The sequence below is a fragment of the Chanodichthys erythropterus genome, chromosome 22 (genome assembly GCF_024489055.1).
Source record: "Chanodichthys erythropterus isolate Z2021 chromosome 22, ASM2448905v1, whole genome shotgun sequence".
Taxonomy (NCBI): domain Eukaryota; kingdom Metazoa; phylum Chordata; class Actinopteri; order Cypriniformes; family Xenocyprididae; genus Chanodichthys; species Chanodichthys erythropterus.
The window spans coordinates 24,304,219-24,322,633 of NC_090242.1; the positions used below are offsets into that span (position 1 = coordinate 24,304,219).

General features: G+C 37.6%; 1 protein-coding gene across 2 annotated transcripts in view; it reads right to left on the reverse strand.

Annotated features, from left to right (window-relative positions):
• igsf9bb (immunoglobulin superfamily, member 9Bb) overlaps positions 1-18,415 on the reverse strand; it is a 145,117-nt gene that overhangs the window by 78,530 nt on the left and 48,172 nt on the right. For both annotated transcript variants that reach the window (XM_067376561.1, XM_067376560.1), the window contains exon 4: positions 4,780-4,931. In XM_067376561.1, the coding sequence (XP_067232662.1) occupies positions 4,780-4,931 (152 nt within the window). The remainder of the gene's footprint in view (positions 1-4,779; positions 4,932-18,415) is intronic.

The following is an 18,415-nucleotide window of genomic DNA, read 5'->3' on the forward strand; positions in this document are numbered from 1 at the left end:
TTATCAAAAAAGTATTTAATCAGTATACATAGCTATATTTGAATGGTCGTCAATAGAAAAATATGCTTTTTTTGTAGCTACAGCATCTATCCAGCAGGGGTTAACTAGTCCATGCTAACCTGTCAAACCTTGACCCCTTGGCGCAAAAATACGTGTCGCATTTACAAACTGAACATACATGCCCTGAGTTTACAAATGGGCAGTGTGAGGGTAAGTACAGTGGCTAATTTACTCAACAAAAAGCAGCAGTCTGAGATGCCACTGTGGATCCCAGACTCCATAATTATTCTAATTACACAGATGGAGATGCATGGCCAGGCTACAGCAGACCCAACAACAACACACGTGTCTAATAAATCAAATCATATTTTATATATTTTAAAACATTACCATGTAGGATATATTTATGTGTTATGTTATATGTTATTAAGCATAAATCAAAGACCACACCCTACCTTCCATTCATAAATAACCCTGATGTTGTTGCCTAAATTAATCTATGGCTATCAAACAACATGGTGATCTCTCTTTTTTTAAGGCAACACTTGCAAAGACTTTAATGTTGCTTTTTTTAAACCTCAAAAATATGTGACATTATGTAAGTAATATGGGTTGTGAACTGTAATTCATGAATTTAAAAGGACCATTTCTAGTTTGTTGTCAATAAAGGAGTACTTGAGCATCATTAGAGGGACTAAAGAGCAACAGTCAGGTTTGAGAAGTAAAATCCAGTAATTTTCCCTATAGGGGAATTGATTTTTAATGATAACCTGTAAACATTTATTGACAGACCTACTGTGAGCTACAAGATTGTTAATAGATGGTATATGCTTTTGTTGAAGCCATCAGCCACACTATTTTAGTGTATTTTTTTAAAATAATTGTGAGTTAAAAGCAGAATTCCAGGTGAAATTATATAGTTGGAATCACATTCAGAACATTTTTTTTTCTAGCTGATGAATGATAAAAACATTGGCAGCCAATCAGAATGCACACTGCTTGAACATTTAAAGTGGCAGAGGACAAAACTGCAGTGCATGCTTAGAATAAACAGAACATTATCATGGGTTGGTGTGGACACTAATATTGTAATCGTTATAGTTATCTTTATAGTTATACTTGGTGTGAATGGGCCTTAAGAAGGTACACATACAACATTTAGTATACAAGTCCTCTCTTTTAAAAGGGGCTTTTGCAACGAATAGTTCTAGGAACTCAGTTATAGGAGCTAGACACTAGAATAGTTCCCTGAGAACTAATTTCTCCCTCAGGCCATTGTTCATGGTTGCATTGTCACCAGGAATAGGAACTCTGAAGAGTAAATAATTGATAAATAAATTTGCATATTCTCATGCTGAGAATCTGCTGAGAAAGACAAAAAAAATAAAAGTTTGCTCAAGGGAAATTTTACATATATTTCATATTTGACATGCAATAACTCAGAAAGGAAATAAGGTAGGAGTACAATTCCAATTGAACAACTGATGTTCCTCTATATGTGACCTGTGTCTGGATTAAATTTTGTGGTGATCGCATAGAAAAATCCAAAGTTACAGCATTTGGAAACAAGGTGGCCATTTTGTTTATCCATTGGCGCCCCCTGATGGGCATTTTTAAAATAGTTCTTTCACGTGGAATAACTCGCATCCAACGCATGGGATTTTGTTGATCGTGGACTCATTTCAATCGGGAGGATCCACTTTCTACAATCTATGCATGTTTCATGAAGATATAAGCTAAAATGCCCCATGAAAGCTACATTTTAGTAGGGCTGACCGATATATCGCTTGTGATTGTCACGCGCATTTCGTCAGTACAGTCTACGGCTCTGTCTATTAAATGCCGCTCCATTTGAAAGCAGGTGATGGCGATTTGGCGGTAATCAGGGAACCGGCTTTACTGACAAAATGCGTGTGACAATCGCATGCGATATATCGGTCAGCCCTACATTTTTGTTTTAATCAGCATCTGTGCACCTGTGGGGTTTTATGTGTTGTAATCGCGTGATCAATATCTACAAATTTTAATCGTGAGTCTGCTGTAAATAATCATGTCCAGTTTTCCACAATCGGAGCATGTTTCATGAAGTTACGAGCCAAAACGTGACATAAATGCTGCACTGGTTTATTATTTACATTTGGGTCTTGCAGGGCTTCACGTACAAAACTCACTCAAGTTTAGTCAAAGCCCAAAACAATTATACTCATTGTATTATACTCCATTAGACCTTTCAAATGACATATAACACATGATTATCTGAGCTGTATGATGCTTTTGTACTATGTACTCCAATGTGTCAAAAACAAAAAAAATCATAAATTATGATTTTTTTTTATTATTATTATTTTTCAGCAAATAACTGAACAATATTATTATTATTATTATTATTTTTTTTTTATTTTTTTTTGGTTGGAGTTTCTAAGCTTTAAAATTATACAATTTTATGTTATTCTTGTCAGTGGTTGCTTAAAAACTTGATTGATTGATTTTTTTTTTTTTTTTTTTTTTTTTTTTATGGGTGGTGGTGTCACTTCAGGCTTAAGGGGTTAAACACCAAAAGGTGGTGCAACTGTAACCAGAAGTTGTCCTCTTTCCTTTGTAAATAATATTATAGACCTAATCAGTCAAAACAACACTCCATTTTGACTGAACAAAGAGCTTGCCATCACTCAAATTAACAAGCAACGAATACTGTTGTTCCTCTCCTGATATTATCTCACCTTACTTCAAAAGTGTTCAATCACCAAGCAAAGCTTGCCACAGACAGGCTGTCATTTCTCTGCTGTGGGTAAGGAGATGGAGATCTCTCGATGGGCTCTTGTAAATCAAACTCTTTTCAGGAGGAGAATTAAGCCATCCGTTCCTGTAGGAATCTCTTTGCTTAGTCTCAGCAAGCAGATGGTTTATACTCAGGAAACATTTGACAGTTAGGTTCACTGTTTGATTTGCCGGTTTTGATGAGCCGCTCAATGGATCACTTGTGAGAAAGGCTGTATTTAAATGCTGGTTTCAACAATGAGTCTGTTTCATATCATAAACGGCTCATTTGATGAAATATAAAAGACGTCACTCAAGACAAAAAATTCCATTAATGCTGAAACACTAGGATGATTTATTTGGTTCCTAATTACACAGTACTGTGAACATAAGAGGCCCAAGGGACACCTCCATGACATTAGTTAAAATGAGCACAGTTACGAGCACTGAGATGGACAGAGGGCTAGTGCTAAACGACTAGGGAATATGACAAGGCTGAGGCAGATTAATTAAAAGTGAAAGTTACATGATGTGTAGCCAAGTATGCTGTCCCATACTCGGAATTTGTGCTCTGCATTTCACCCATCCTAATGCACACACACACAGCAGTGAGTACTGAACACACACCCAGAGCAGTGGGCAGCCATGTTTGCTGTGGCGCTCAGCGAGTGATTGGGGGTGTTAATGCATTTATTTGATCAAACAAATATTACAATATTATTACAATTTTAAATGACTGTTCTTTTTTAATATCTTTTAAAATGTAATTTATTCCTGTGATGGCAAAGCTGAATTTTCAGCATCTCTCAGCTTCTCCAGTGTCACATGATCCTTCAGAAATCATTCTAATATGCTGATTTGGTGTTCAAGAAACATTTCTTGTTAATATCCATGTTAAAAACATTTTTTGTGGAAACCATGATACATGTTTTCAGGATTCTTTGATGAATAGAAATGCCAAAAAACAGCATTTATTTGAAAAATAAATCTTTTTATCATTATAAATGTCTTTTTTGGCACTTTTGATAAACTTAATGAATTCTTTCTGAATAAATTTTATTCAGATTTCTTTAAAAAAAAAAAGATTAATTTATTAGAAGAAACTACTGACCCAAAACTTTTGAATGGTAGTGTATATTTCAGCTATTAACTTTTGAACTGAATGAACTAGAAACAAAATATTTATTTTCTAGTCAATGTCAGAGATTAGTGATGACAGTGTTCACATATTCTGGTTATTAAAATGAATAATAAATTGCGAATTAATAAAAAAATGTAATTCAACAAAAAAAACTAAACTGCACTTGAGTGTTGTGGCACTTTTAATGCATGTCACTTGTTTGCATTTTAGACACAGAAGCAGCAATTTAACCGTGATGACGGGCCACTGATAACCTTATGGAGGGCTGGATTTGGGGCCATGACTATAGTATAATATAGTTTGAAGATGGAAAGTGAGCAAGAAATAAAAACAGTGGAAAAGAGATGACAAAGTGCCTATGACCTGTAATTTCCACCGTCATCAAATATCCTGAGCTCTCACTGTGGAAACTTCAATCCTGTATTTGTGCAGAGAAGGATATCAATCAAACTCCACAGGCACTCTTCAGGTAATCACAACACTAGGGCTGTCACATACTAAAATACACTACAGTATATCATGATTTTCACACTGACACAAACATTTGCCAAAGAAATTTAAACGTCTTACACAAATACTCTGGAAATTATGCTCTTTAAATGGCATTTTTTATACATTTATAAGTGATTTTATGAAAAAAACCCTCAGAACTCAAAACCTAAGGAGACATGGCAACACAGCATATGACACATATTTTAGTATTAAGCAACTTGCCCGCCCAGATGAATGACAGCATAAGCCACTCATAACAAAGGGTCAGAGAGAGGGTGAAAAATAAATAAATAACTGCTGGCACAAGAAACTATACTACACATTATAAAATATACCCTCGATTTCATGACCAAAGTTAATATACATATATAAGAGATGTGCTTGCTCACCTTGTACTTGTTGCTGTCCTGTACGGGCTCTCCCTCCCTGAGCCAGCTGACTGAAGGTTTGGGATTGCCGAAGGCCGTACAGCTCAGAGTGATGCTGCCCCCCTCTTTGGCCTCCACATACTGCGGTGGCGTGTCCGTGAATGTTGGGGGAGCTGTAACACAGAGAAATTATATGAAAATTCTGTATTTGTTCTCCATTTTCGCCTGAAATAAATAAGCCAGCCAGGTGATAATAAGGCAGGCTCATTCATAACAATATTATATCCTATGATATACGTGTCTTCTACAGACCCTGCTAAAGCATGACTCATGCTTCATCACTAATGGGAGCCATAAGAGTTCAGAAGGCCATTGGAGCAGTTAGCTCGTATTCCTTTGAATAAGAGGGACTCCTGACCATGGATCTGCCTCCTGCATACATATGTGGTCATTTATGAGCTCTTAGTATACAGTACATGAGCTCTCTGCCTGGCATCTCTCTCATTGTTAATAATTCTGCATCTCCACCACAGCCAATTCTCTCCAAGCTTTGATTTTTGTAGAAATTTTATTTACTTTAATTAAAATCAGGCTGGGGGAGGGGTGTGCCTGGATATATATGTACAGTATATAAATATACATATTATATATACATACAGTATATATGCTGTCACTTTAAGACCTGACGCACAGATCCATTATACTGTTAGTACTGAGGAGGATTTATGTGCGCGCAATTTGAGTGTTAGCATAAAATCTGCAGGAATGTGTAAAATAATGTGCAATACGCACAATCCCACACCGAAATTCAAGTTCTGTAAAACCAACAATATTTATCCATAGCAAATGAAATGAGGGAGTGAGGGGAGGCGGGATTGTGTGTCAACTCGCTGTCGGAGAGATGAGAGAGCAAGAAAGCACAGCTGGTATCGTGTCTACTCAGCAGAAAATGAGTATTGGAAGCGTTTCAGATATTTCACTATTTCACTATTGCATCTCCATAAAGTTGGTCAGCAGCAGGAAGCATGAAGTGCTCTAAAACTTCCTGTTATACGGCTGTGTTGACCTTGGACCTCAGAAAACACAGTGGACCAACACCAGCAGATGACATGGCACCCCAAACCATCACTGACTGTGGAAACTTTACACGGGACCTCAAGCAACATGGATTGTGTGCCTCTCCTCTCTTCCTCCAGACTCTGGGACCCTGATTTCCAAAGGAAATGCAAAATTTACTTTCATCAGAGAACATAACTTTGGGCTCAGCAGCAGTCCAGTCCTTTTTGACTTTAGCCCAGGCGAGACGATTCTGACACTGTCTGTTGTTCAAGAGTGGCTTGACACAAGGAATGCGACAGCTGAAACCAATGTCTTGCATACGTCTGTGCGTAGTGGTTCTTGAAGCACTGACTCCAGCTGCAGTCCACTCTTTGTGAATCTCCCCCACATTTTTGAATGGGTTTTGTTTCACAATCCTCTCCAGGGTGCGATTATTCCTTTTTGCTTGTGCAATTTTTTTCTACCACATCTTTTCCTTCCCTTCGCCTCTCTATTAATGTGCTTGGACACAGAGCTCTGTGAACAGCCAGCCTCTTTAACAATGACCTTTTGTGTCTTGGCCTCCTTGTGCAAGGTGTCAGTGGTCGTCTTTTGGACAACTGTCAAGTCAGCAGTCTTCCCCATGATTGTGTAGCCTACAGAACTAGACTGAGAGACCATTTGAAGGCCTTTGCAGTTATTTTGAGTTAATACGTTGATGGCACCAGGTGTCTTCAATATTGAACCTTTTCACAATATTCTAATTTTCTGAGATACTGAATTTGGGATTTTCCTTAGTTGTCACTTATAATCATCAAAATTAAAAGAAATAAACATTTGAAATATATCAGTCTGTGTGTAATGAATGAATATAATATACAAGTTTCACTTTTTGACTGGAATTAGTGAAATAAATCAACTTTTTGATGATATTCTAATTATATGACCAGCACCTGTATGTGTATATAAATATTCATGACAGATTTCAGAGTGTTTGGTATGGTAATGAGTGTGACAATGTTGATATGTTTGGTCTTGGTAGAACAGGTCTGCTACGCTGCTGTTTCTACCCATAGCAGATCTATACAGGTGGAGCTGGGGAAGGTGGAGGGTTTCTGAAAGTGCACTGCACTGCTACAGCAAATGCTAACCAAGTATTTAAATGTTGAGCATGCAAGCTCATTGGCTACTGATATAGCAGGAACCAATCTGCTGTGCCCTACAGAGAAGGATGTGATTGCAAGAAGGCTGAGCTAAGTACAGCCTGCGCCATCTAGATTTTCATGACAGAACTTAATGGGTTGGACAGGGCACAGAACCAAAGGCCGGATCAGGAACAGTTCAACAGTTCTTCACAGTTTAGGTAACTCTTTAATATGAAATGTTCAAAGTTAACTCTTTACCACTCCTGCCAACGGTGGGTGAATTGAGACTAACTAACTAACTAACTAACCCAAAGTTTTTAATTATTTTGTAACCATTTTAATTAATTTGTAACCATTTACAACACAAAAATTACTTTGCATAAATGTGACCACAAAACCAGTCATAAGGGTTACTTTTTTGAATTTTTTTTTTCCTTTCCTTTAATGTACAGTTTGCTATTCTGGCTGAGATACAACAATTTGAAAATCTGAGGGTGCAAAAAAAAGCTAAATATTGAGAAAACACCTTTAAATTTGTGCAAATGAAGTACTTAGCACTGCATATCCACTCATAAAAATAAATGTTTGATATATTTATGGTAGGAAATTTACAAAATATCTTCATGGAACATGATCTTTCCTTAATATCCTAATGATTTTTGGCATAAAAGAAAATTGATAATTTTGACCCATACAATATATTGTTGGCTATTGCTACAAATATACCCGTGCTACTTATGACTGGTTTTGTGGTCAAGGGTCACACATATTAATTAGTTATATATATTATTATTAACTTAATGCCTCTTAGATAAACTTGAAGGGCATTTTCTGCAGAAAACAGGGATATCGGGAGACATAAATATGAATTAAAAATATAAACAATCTCATAAGAAACATTCATGTTCATGTGTGAGATTGTCTGATTACAGCATGTGGCTCAATGCATCTCCTGTGTGTGATAACTTGAAATGGGTTTTATAGTTTTGTAACACTCAAGGGTGAATTATGTTGTGCTGCATGATCTGCATTTCACTCTGAATTATCAAAATATTAGTGACCTATTGCATAATTGTTCATATTTCTTACTGTATCTCCAAAGTTAAGATTATTGTTTGTCTATTATTTAATGTGGTGGTTACTTGATTATTTCTGGGCACAAAGACAGACACTTAGGAGCAGAGGATGACAAAGGAACACTAGGGAGAAATTGTTTTGTCTCAAATGTGTTCAAATATTTAAGACAGCACTGTGACAAGAGGGTCACATTTTACCACATAGATTACAGGAACATCTTACTTTCCAGGAACACAGAAGATATGGGTTTGGCAATGTCTCTGCACCTGACAAAGAACTGGTCTGAACCCTTCTCAAGCTGAGCATCTATTATACATGACTCTAAATGTCAGTAAGACCTGACTGTCTGTAAAACTACAGGGAATATAACCTTGATTCAGCATTCTTGATTTGGATTGATCTGATTATAACACTAATTTGCATACCTTTTTAAAAATGTTTATTAATTAAAACTTAAAGTTTGCAGTTTTTTAAAGGAACCCCCAAGATCTGGTGGCACATGACCAGAGTGCTGAAGGCAACATATCTGAGGCCAGCCACTAAGACATCTGTGCAAAACATGCCTCCATCTGCTCCGATTCTCCATTTACTGCCGTAAACACTCTGACACACTGCTGACCTGTGATGGTGATTAAACATAATCACATACAAACACACACACACACACACACACACACACAAAAGAAATGCTGACACAGACACAGGCACACTACAGGCTGATAAGGAGAATGTGTGTCTTATATGGAAAACAACCTCATCTGTTTGTTGTCTCATGTTTCAGAGTTTTTGAAAGCAGCTAATTGATAACATCTAAGTTTGCCTTTGCTTTTCAATCTACATTTCCATTAGTGGCAAAACATCCAGGCAAATCCACTTGACATTAGCTAAATGCCTGCCACAGCACGCCAAATGGAGGGAGAGCAACTGCCCGACACCTGCTGTGTATACAAATCACAGAAAATATGTCTCACCAGATTGAAGTGCCCTGCTCCAATTAGTACTTTGTGATTTAGTGAATATTCACAATATGTTTAAAGCTGCAGTCCGTAAGTTTTGCCTCTTTGTCGCCATCTCTGTTTGAAACCTGCAATTGCACTTATTTGCATTAAATCTAAAGTTTGCTGTCAGTCACCACACCGGTGTAGATACTGTACTTCAGAATCGCAGCTTGTAGTCTAGGAAGTATGACCAAAATAAGAATTTTCACCGGAAAATGTCATCTGAACAAATAAGTAACAAATCCTCCACTTCTGTTCTGACGAACTGAAAAAAAAGTATTTACAATAAATTGCGATGGTGATTAAATCTAATGATCGCTTAGCTCAGATCACATCACACTGTGCAAATTATTATTATTGTTATACTTTGTTCTCAAATTGTCATTTAAAAACATCAGCATTGCGTGGCTATGTATATTTAGTGTGTCATTTCTGTGCAGTCTAATCTCTAACGTTAATTTGTCATACCATACAATCCGCCATCAAAATGATAAGTTTAATTATTGCAACTGCTGTGAGAAAAGGCTATAAATGATCCACCATCTGCAGCATCCTCACATGCCATATAGCCTACTAGCTGGGACTCCTTATTAATGTCAACAGATGTGACGCAAAGACGAACGGCGGCATGCTCAAATTTCCTGCAGAAACCTACCAGTACCACTCGGATTAGAACACATTATTACAAGCTTACTGTTTTGAATCGGGCTAAGGTAAGGAGAAAGTAAGGAGGTAAGGAGATAGTAACACTGGGTGGTTATGTACTTGCTCAAAAATTGATTTTGGATCATTTTAACCAAAAAAAATTACGGACTGCAGCTTTAAGATTATAAAATTTTTGATTAAGGCAACGTATCATAATACAGATACATATTACTAAAGTGATATTTAACCGGTCCATTATTGTTATGGAAAAGAATGTCCTTTTAATGTTCGATGGTAGAATGAGTAGAATAATGTCATCTAATTGTACCCGGTTAAAAAAAAACAAAAAAAAAAACAATTATTGCATTCATAAAGCGAAACTTTCACTGATTGTTTACAGCTCAACGGAAGTAACACCAACATAAAATTATTTTTACTTTTACATTTTTAATGTTTGATCAATTTAACATATCCTTGCTGAAAAAAAAAATTGCTGACCCCAAACTTCAGATCAGTAACATGTCACCAAACTTCAGATCAGTAGATCAGTAAACCGTGTGGTAATGTCTGCTGTTTACGATAATATACATTCTTAACACAATCATTAGTATTAACTGGGGTGTGACGAGATCTCGTGTCACAAGATCTCGCGAGACTAAACTGTGACGAGATTTCTCGTCGAGGCGAAAAGTAGTCTCGTGATGTTGCCATGACAGAGTGTTAGGATGATTAGGAAAGAATATGCCACCGCTACGTTTACATTACGCCTCCACTGTTGTTTTGCTTTGTATTTAAATAAAAAACATTTAATTCAGTTGGATAACGGACGCCGCACCTCCATATTTAACGTACAGAGTTACGCGTGATCGCTAAAAGTGAAAGTAAACAGGAGCGCGCATTCAAACGCGACCTCAATACCCCGCATTTTGAAAGCGGCTCCCTGATGAATACAGATATCTCTCAATATGAACGCTATTTTAGGCTGGGCAGTGCAGTTGTAACCATCTCTCAGCTCTGTATCAAAGAAAAATGTGGTCTTATTTGCACTTTGAATATTGAGAGAGTGTGATTATGGTTGCACTTATTGTAAATTGTTACCATGAAAACGAATAACAGTTTTCTCTTAATCTTATTAAGCACAAACAATAAGGTTTCATTTGTTAACATTAGTTAATGCACTGTAAACTATGAACTAACAATGAATGACTATTTTTATTAACTAACATAAACAAAGATTAATAAATACTGTAGCAAATATATATTGCTCATTGTTAGTTGATGTTGGTTAATACATTAATGTTAATAAATGAGACCTTATTGTAAAGTGTTAACATTTTTATTTATACTGTTTTTATTTCTATGATCAGTTTGTGGAAAGGAGTTCAGTTAGGAGGTCAAAAGTGGTAGAAGCTCATAAAACATATACAGCAAGGTCTGAAGAGACTGAAATCATACAGAAGTCAGTCAGTTGAGTTTGTGGTAAAACCTTTTACAGTACTTGAGTATTGTTGTCTTTTACTGCATATGATAATTCATACTCAGAAAGTAGAACTGAAATGACATTCATTACGAGATGATTAGTTAAAACATTTTAAAGACACCTGCAGAATATTTTTTCTAGTCATGATTTCACCATTGAGGATTTCTTAAAAATAGTGTGTAAAAATCTTGTCCTGTCTCGTCTCGTGAACTCAGTCTCGAGTCTCGTCTCGTCTCGTGAGATACCGGTCTCGTCACACCCCTAGTATTAACACAATCAGGATGTGGTAGTTCACAGTCCTGCTGGTCTTTCAACAGGTTGTGCTTAGCTGTGCACCATAACAGAAGTACACAAGGGCCTTTAACTGAACCCAATTACACAGGTTTGTGTCTTGTGTCTCAACTCAATTTATTTATCATGATTAACCCCTTGAGATGTACCATCTCATTTTCAAGGGGGTCCAAACATACAGTGTAACACAATCACATCAACAACAAAACAAAACTGAATTGAAAAAGGTAAAACATGATTAATATGTGATTTAATTGAAAGTTCAGAATCAAGCCAAACATCAAGATATTTAATAGTATCAACTTTATGCAGAGGAGTACCGTCTTTACTTGATACAGCACAAGAACCAGTTTTGGATTAAAGTTTCTGTCTGGAACAAAAAAATCATAATTAAAGACTTAGTTTTATAAAGCTCTAATTTATTATCTTGTAAAATATTAAAATCAGACTGAAGGGATAGTTGAATCTGTAGAAATTCAGATTTAGATACAACAGTGTCATCAGCATAAAGTAGAACATAACAGTTATAGAAAATTAATGGTAAATTATTTACATAAATTATTTACTGTGCTAACTCACAGGCAAACAGTGAGAGTCCTGGAATAGAGCTGTTGAATTTGCCAAACGATCACCTGCTCACTTTCTGTGCGCACACACACATTTTGTCTTTGACACTGCATAATAATCCCTCCGATATTTCCAAGCCTTTGAGGCAGGATGACATCATCTCTTTTGCAATGAGCGCGTGTGTCAGCCGGCAGCCGGTGATAAAATCACAAGCTCTTATCACAGGCACAGATTGTGAGAAGAATTCAGCTATAATAAGGCTCTGTGGTTACACCGGCCACACAGGCAGATGTTTTAGCACACACACACACACTAACAACACACGCATTGCACCAGTAAGAGCTAATTGGCAGGACAAGCATGGTGAGAGGAGGCTGCGTGGAGCTCGTCCCACAGGAACATCTTCATCCTGCTCATCTTCCTCTCAGGATCCTGTACTGAGCCAAGCATCTGTGTGAATACTGCTCACTGGATTACACCTCATCAGATCACATGGCCTGTTTACACTCATGCAAATATGTGTGAACCACACCAGCTGTACAATTCTTGCCCAAAACAAGCCACAATGTGAACTAATTAATTAATCATCATCCGTGCCAGTAGGTGTCCTCAAGGAGTTCGAGGGAATGGATTAGAGTCCCACCTATACTCCCACCGCTGAGTCTAGCCTCTGTAAATTTATTCGAGGATTTAAAAGAGGAAATTCTTTTAAATCACCACTGGTCCCGCCAAGCTCCAAGTCTTCTTCATCTGTGATGGTCTCACACGGCTTCCCTCTCCCACTTCCTCTACCTAAACCAGCCAGTTATTCAGCCCTGCCTCTGCTGGCTCCCATCAGTCCCTCGCTCATCTTCTCCTCTGTTAACTCCACTCTGCTGCACGTATCAGCCTCAGGCCTTCCATGTATTTGGATCCCCTGTCTCCACCTCGGGCCGCTGAGCCCATCACTACACCTTGGCCGGTCGACCTTGGCTATTTCTTCCTTCAACTCCACCTGGGAGCATCATCCTTACAGCTCCACCGGGGTCCTTCATTCCTCCAAATCCTCCTTGGTCAGTCGTCACTCTGCCTCTGCCAGCGACTTCCCGCCCTTCCCGTTATTCCCTCCACCCCTTCACCATCATCGGGCTCCGCCTTCCCTTCAGCTCCCCCATGGTCCTCAATCCCACCGGCTCCACCTCAGTCCTCCGGCACCCTACAACTCCACCTGGGAGCATCATCCTTACAGCTCCACCGGGGTCCTTCATTCCTCCAACTCCTTCTTGGTCAGTCATCACTCTGCCTCTGCCAGCGCCTTCCCACCCTTCCCGTTATTCCCTCCACCCCTTCGCCACCATCGTGCTCTGCCATCCCTTCAGCTCCCCCATGGTCCTCAGTCTCACTGGCTCCACCTCAGTCCTCCGGCACCCTTGTACTACCTCGGCTGCTAACCACCATGGCTCCACCTTGACCTCCAGGACCTAGTGTCTCGCCCAGTCTATGTGTCTTTTCTGCTCTGCCTGTGTCTTTAACTACCCTGGCTCCACCCACCATCGGTTCTGCCATAGGTTATCACCCTGGCTGTGCTCAAGGTTCTCAGTTGTCTCCTCTATCCATCGTCTGCTCCCTGCCTCCCTCCCTCCCACATGAACTGTTCTGCCTGCCTCTCCTTGGTTACATCCATCCCCAGCTCCATGTCCTCCACCTGAACCCCCTCCCTCCCTCCTTCCCTCCCTCCTCTGTTGAACTGTTTTCTACGGTGCAAGGACAGTCCTTCCGGGAGGGGGGCTAATGTCACGTGTATGTTCTGTTTTGATTTACTTTGAATTCCTGTACCTGTTTCCTTTGTTCCCATTTTCCCAGCACTAGTAAGTTTCCTTACACACCTGTTTCTGTTGATTAGCCTCTCATGTGTTTTTAAGCCTTCAATTCTCACGGTTCTTTGTTTGGTTTTGATTTGTTGTTTGATTTATTTCCTGTTTCCTGAGAGATCTAATATGTTATTAATGATTGTTCTTGCTTGATTCACATAAGTCATGTGGCTTACTACAACCATGAGCTGATTTTGATTCAGCAACTGCTGTCAAAGTCACATGATCTACTAAAGTGAATCAGTAGAAACATAATGTTAGACATCAGTATTTATATCCGAACTATATGTAAACTTTTACCCCAGTACTTCTGGGATATTTGTATTATTGTAACACAGAAAAAAATGATACTCTGGTGTTGATCGTATGCTTGTCAGACATGGACAGCTGAATCGTTGTCATTTAGGAATAAGATTGCATGGGTGTTTGAATCGAGATTGCGATATTTTAATGATTAATCATGCAGAGTGTGTTTAGTGTGTTCAGAGCCATCTGTATGATTCATTTCTAATTTTTAACAAAAGAAACACACTTGAACAAGAGCATCTAATTGTAATGGCTTAAACAAATGTAGCTTCTTTGTTAATGATGGAAGATAAGAGGCAATTCGAAGAGCCAATTATAGCTGCAGAAATGTGCTATTCTACAAAAGGAACATTTTTCATATTTGGGAGGTTATGCTGATGTGAATGTAACTAAATTGCAAGTCCAGTCACACATGGAGGCCATCAGTGAGCAAAACCTATTTTCTTATCTCTCAGACACTCTTGGTCAAACACAGATTACATGTAAGCCGATGCATACTGAGAAGAGGGGAGCCTCACCAGAGACTGAAAGAGCATACTGAAAGCGAGGGGGCGTTTCAACAGAACCCAGAGAGAATAGTAACAAAATAAAGAGCATCACTGCTCTTTGCAAGACTAAAACCTGCCCTGCTGTCCCTGCTGAAACAAGCACTGATTCAATTAGCCCAAGATGAGAATTGACCCTCACTTCCTGTTTCTCTGTCTCTGTTACTTCCTTCCATGTCAAATGTCAAGTAGCTTGCCTCACTGCTACAGCAAGTGAATGTTTTGTTTTCATATCTACACAAGGTTTCCTTTTAGTGAATCAGTTTGTTCATTAAAATAAATGATTCGCTGTTCAAATGAAGTCAAAGTCAAGTGAAAAAAATAGTAAAGTACTGATCTTCATGTTTTACTCTGTTACGTACAGTAAATTATTGTCTATGTTCTAGTTTTAATAGCAGTAAATATTGTAAAATGAAGCCCATTTTTTTTCTCCTTTCCCCCATAATTATAATAATGTGGCAACCTACAAAAAAAAGTAGCTTCGCAGAAACTCTCATATAGAATCGGTTGCATAAACCACTCAAGCTTTTATTCGGGTTTATCTTTATTTATTTATAGTAATTTTATTTATAGTAAAATTCATCAAGTGGATAATATGATGCACAGTGATTTAGAAACAAAAAAAAAACAATCTTGCTCACATCATAGTACACTAACAAAGAAGTGAGCTTGAAGCAGTGATTTGTAAATTGTAATAATGGAACTTCAGGGGAAAATTTCACTCTTCAGTTCTGATTGTGTGTTTATGTGATGATGGTGCAACTGTGAAACCTGCTACAACATGAAAGAAATCAGCAAAATGGAGCCGTTGAGAAGTTTAAAGGCAGATGGAGTGATACCCAAAGCTAATTAAGCACAAACATAAAAGCCAAGACCAGCCCCCAGACCGGTATTCTGAAACGCTAATCATAATGTGAAAATCCTCTTTATCTCATGCTGATGGAGATCTGGAAGATGATCCAAAAAGCTCTAGAAACTACTGGCCCCCAGCTCCTGTACTGATATCAAACATGCATGAGAGAATGACTCATGCAGATTTCAGGCTTTAATTCTTCTTTTTCATATTACAGACATATATAATCACCTTACACACTTTGATCTGCTTACACATGTAATCCTTGGTTTTTGTCCTCCTCTGTGTCAACTTGTGTGTATATTGTTCATGATGTATAGCATATGGCTAATTGTACAAATGCAGTCAAGGTCAAATGCACAACATATTGTACCACATTAATTATCAGCTACTATTTAAGAATTTTCTTCAATCTCAAAATGAACATCTATTTATAATACTGTATGTCATGATGCCAAAACTTTTGGTGTTTTATTTATTTAGACAAAACAGCGTGGAATTATAATATCCATTTGTCAGTTATTGGCGATAATGTATATAATTATCAGATGATTTCATTAAAGACCCCTTGTGGTGAAAATCAAGTTTTTAAATGTTGTTTATGTCTATGTGGTGTTTTTTAGCAATTTGGCGGTTGTATTCAGTATATTACGATGTTATGTTGAACTATATGCCTTTTTACACTGACGTTCTGAGTTGTTCAAAGCGTTTGTAAGGATACTGATTGTTAGAAGGCAGCTGTGTGACACTGACATGGTGAACAGGAACATGGTTTGTGTAACATTAGCAACACATTATTAGCTGTTTGATAACGTAGTCAAGCAAAAGGCTAATCATATTAATTCCCGTTATGTGTCCGATGTTGTAAAGAGCGATATAACTGTTGTGTTTACTTCAGTAAATTGACCGAGTGGATCTCTGAGCTGGCGTGAGTGAGTGAAGGCGGGGCTAATTTGCATATTCATTGATCCGCATGTATTAAATGAGGCAAGGGTTTAGAGTTACATTCAAGCTAATTTTTTTTTAAGAATTTTTTTACACTGAAAAAAAAAAAAAGAAAACGTTTAAAAACATTATAAATATAACAAAGATGAGTTTTAAGGTATAAAATTATTGACTACAGGGGGATCCACAAGCCAAAAAAAGTAATTTTTTTAGTATTATTTATATTTATTTATAATTTATTTATTTTATTTATATAGTAATATTATGGTATTAATTAATATTTTAGCTTTTATCTGCATATTTCAGTTTTCATATTAAGTTTAGTTTAACTTTTAGTCATTTTGTTTGTTTGTCTTTTTTTTTTGTTTTTTATGTTTAAAATAAACATTAAAATAAAGTACTTAATCTTAAACTTATGTTATTTCAATTAGTTGCCAGAGCAACATTTCTAATTTTCATGAATCTTTTTCATCTAAAATTTAAATTGTATTTAATTTCAGCTTTACTTCAATTAATGAAAACACTTTAAATAGTTTTAGTTAACAATAACAACATTGCCACAAGCGTGAAACTGTCTAAAGCGTCAAAACTGATCCAATAAACAATTTGGTACTTGATGTCCAATGTAAAATCTGGGTCTTGAAGCAAAACTGCCATTCCATGTATATCCCGCAGCAGCTGCCGGTGTCTGCTGCTTTTAATTAGAGAAATTTTCAATAGCTAAAAGTCAGCAAATCAATAAAAAACGCTGAGGTTCAACTATCAAATATTCTCTCACAGACTTGCAACACAGACTGTAATAAGGGCAGCATTATTAGTAAGAGTATAACCACTATGGCACCTGAGAGGCTGGCATGCTGTCAGCTTCATTTACACCCAATGACAACACACCAAGAGCCATCCCTCAACTATAGAAAACTGAACAACCAGGCCTGTCTGCTGCCTGTAGCTTTCCATTCCCATTAACAAACCAACAAACATGCAGCAGGTCAACAGAATGTGACAATCAGAGCTGCAAATATCAGTTGTGCCAGTTCTAGAATTCTGCGCCTACCGTCGCGCTATCATTTAAAAGTCTTAATCTCATGCCATGATGCCATCTGCAGTGTTTCTAAAGCATATGGCCTCGCGGTGCAGAGTTTTCAGCACCCACATGCGATTGTGAGACCATCAGGACCACGGACAGCTCCCTGGCCCACAAGCAGCAGCACCATGGATAGCTCCCTAACTCAACCCTGTAGTGACTCTGCTACAGGGCCAGTTTGACTCACAGACCTGATAATGAGACAATTAGAATAAGCATCATAAGCAGCAGGATTGTTTGTCTCTGTGGCTATATCTGGGTCTGAAGAGGTCGCGACTTCATTCGCTTAACAAGCTTTGTGGAAAAGAAGATTTGTAATGGCATTATCAAAATTGCAGTTCTGCACATAGTATAAGCCGATTGATTTGTAATGGTGCTTTTTTTTAACTATAATTTATACGCTGTGGATGAATTCACCTGCATGAAGAAGTAGGAGCCTTTTATCTCACAAGTCTTTAAACCAACAATACACACTCTTAATAAAACACAATGATGTCTAGCAGGCAATTAGAACCTGTTTGAAATGACAATTACTTCATCTTTCAGTCTGAAAATAAGTATCAGAATAACATCAGTATCCTTTTGCTTTGTATTTCAGGCTCCAGACGAACATTGTGGATGCATTAAAATAAAGGTCACTTGAAACCCTCTTGAAATTAAAAGTCAAAAGGTGTGACTAATAAAATGAACTAGAAGTCAAAAAGTTATTTTAAAAATAATGAGCAACTTAAAAGAAATAGGTTAATCCTCCTTAATATGTTCAAATGCTCAAACCTCAGATGTTTTGGTGAGTCTGTGGATTTTTTGGGTTGATTGTATTCACAGCGAGTCAT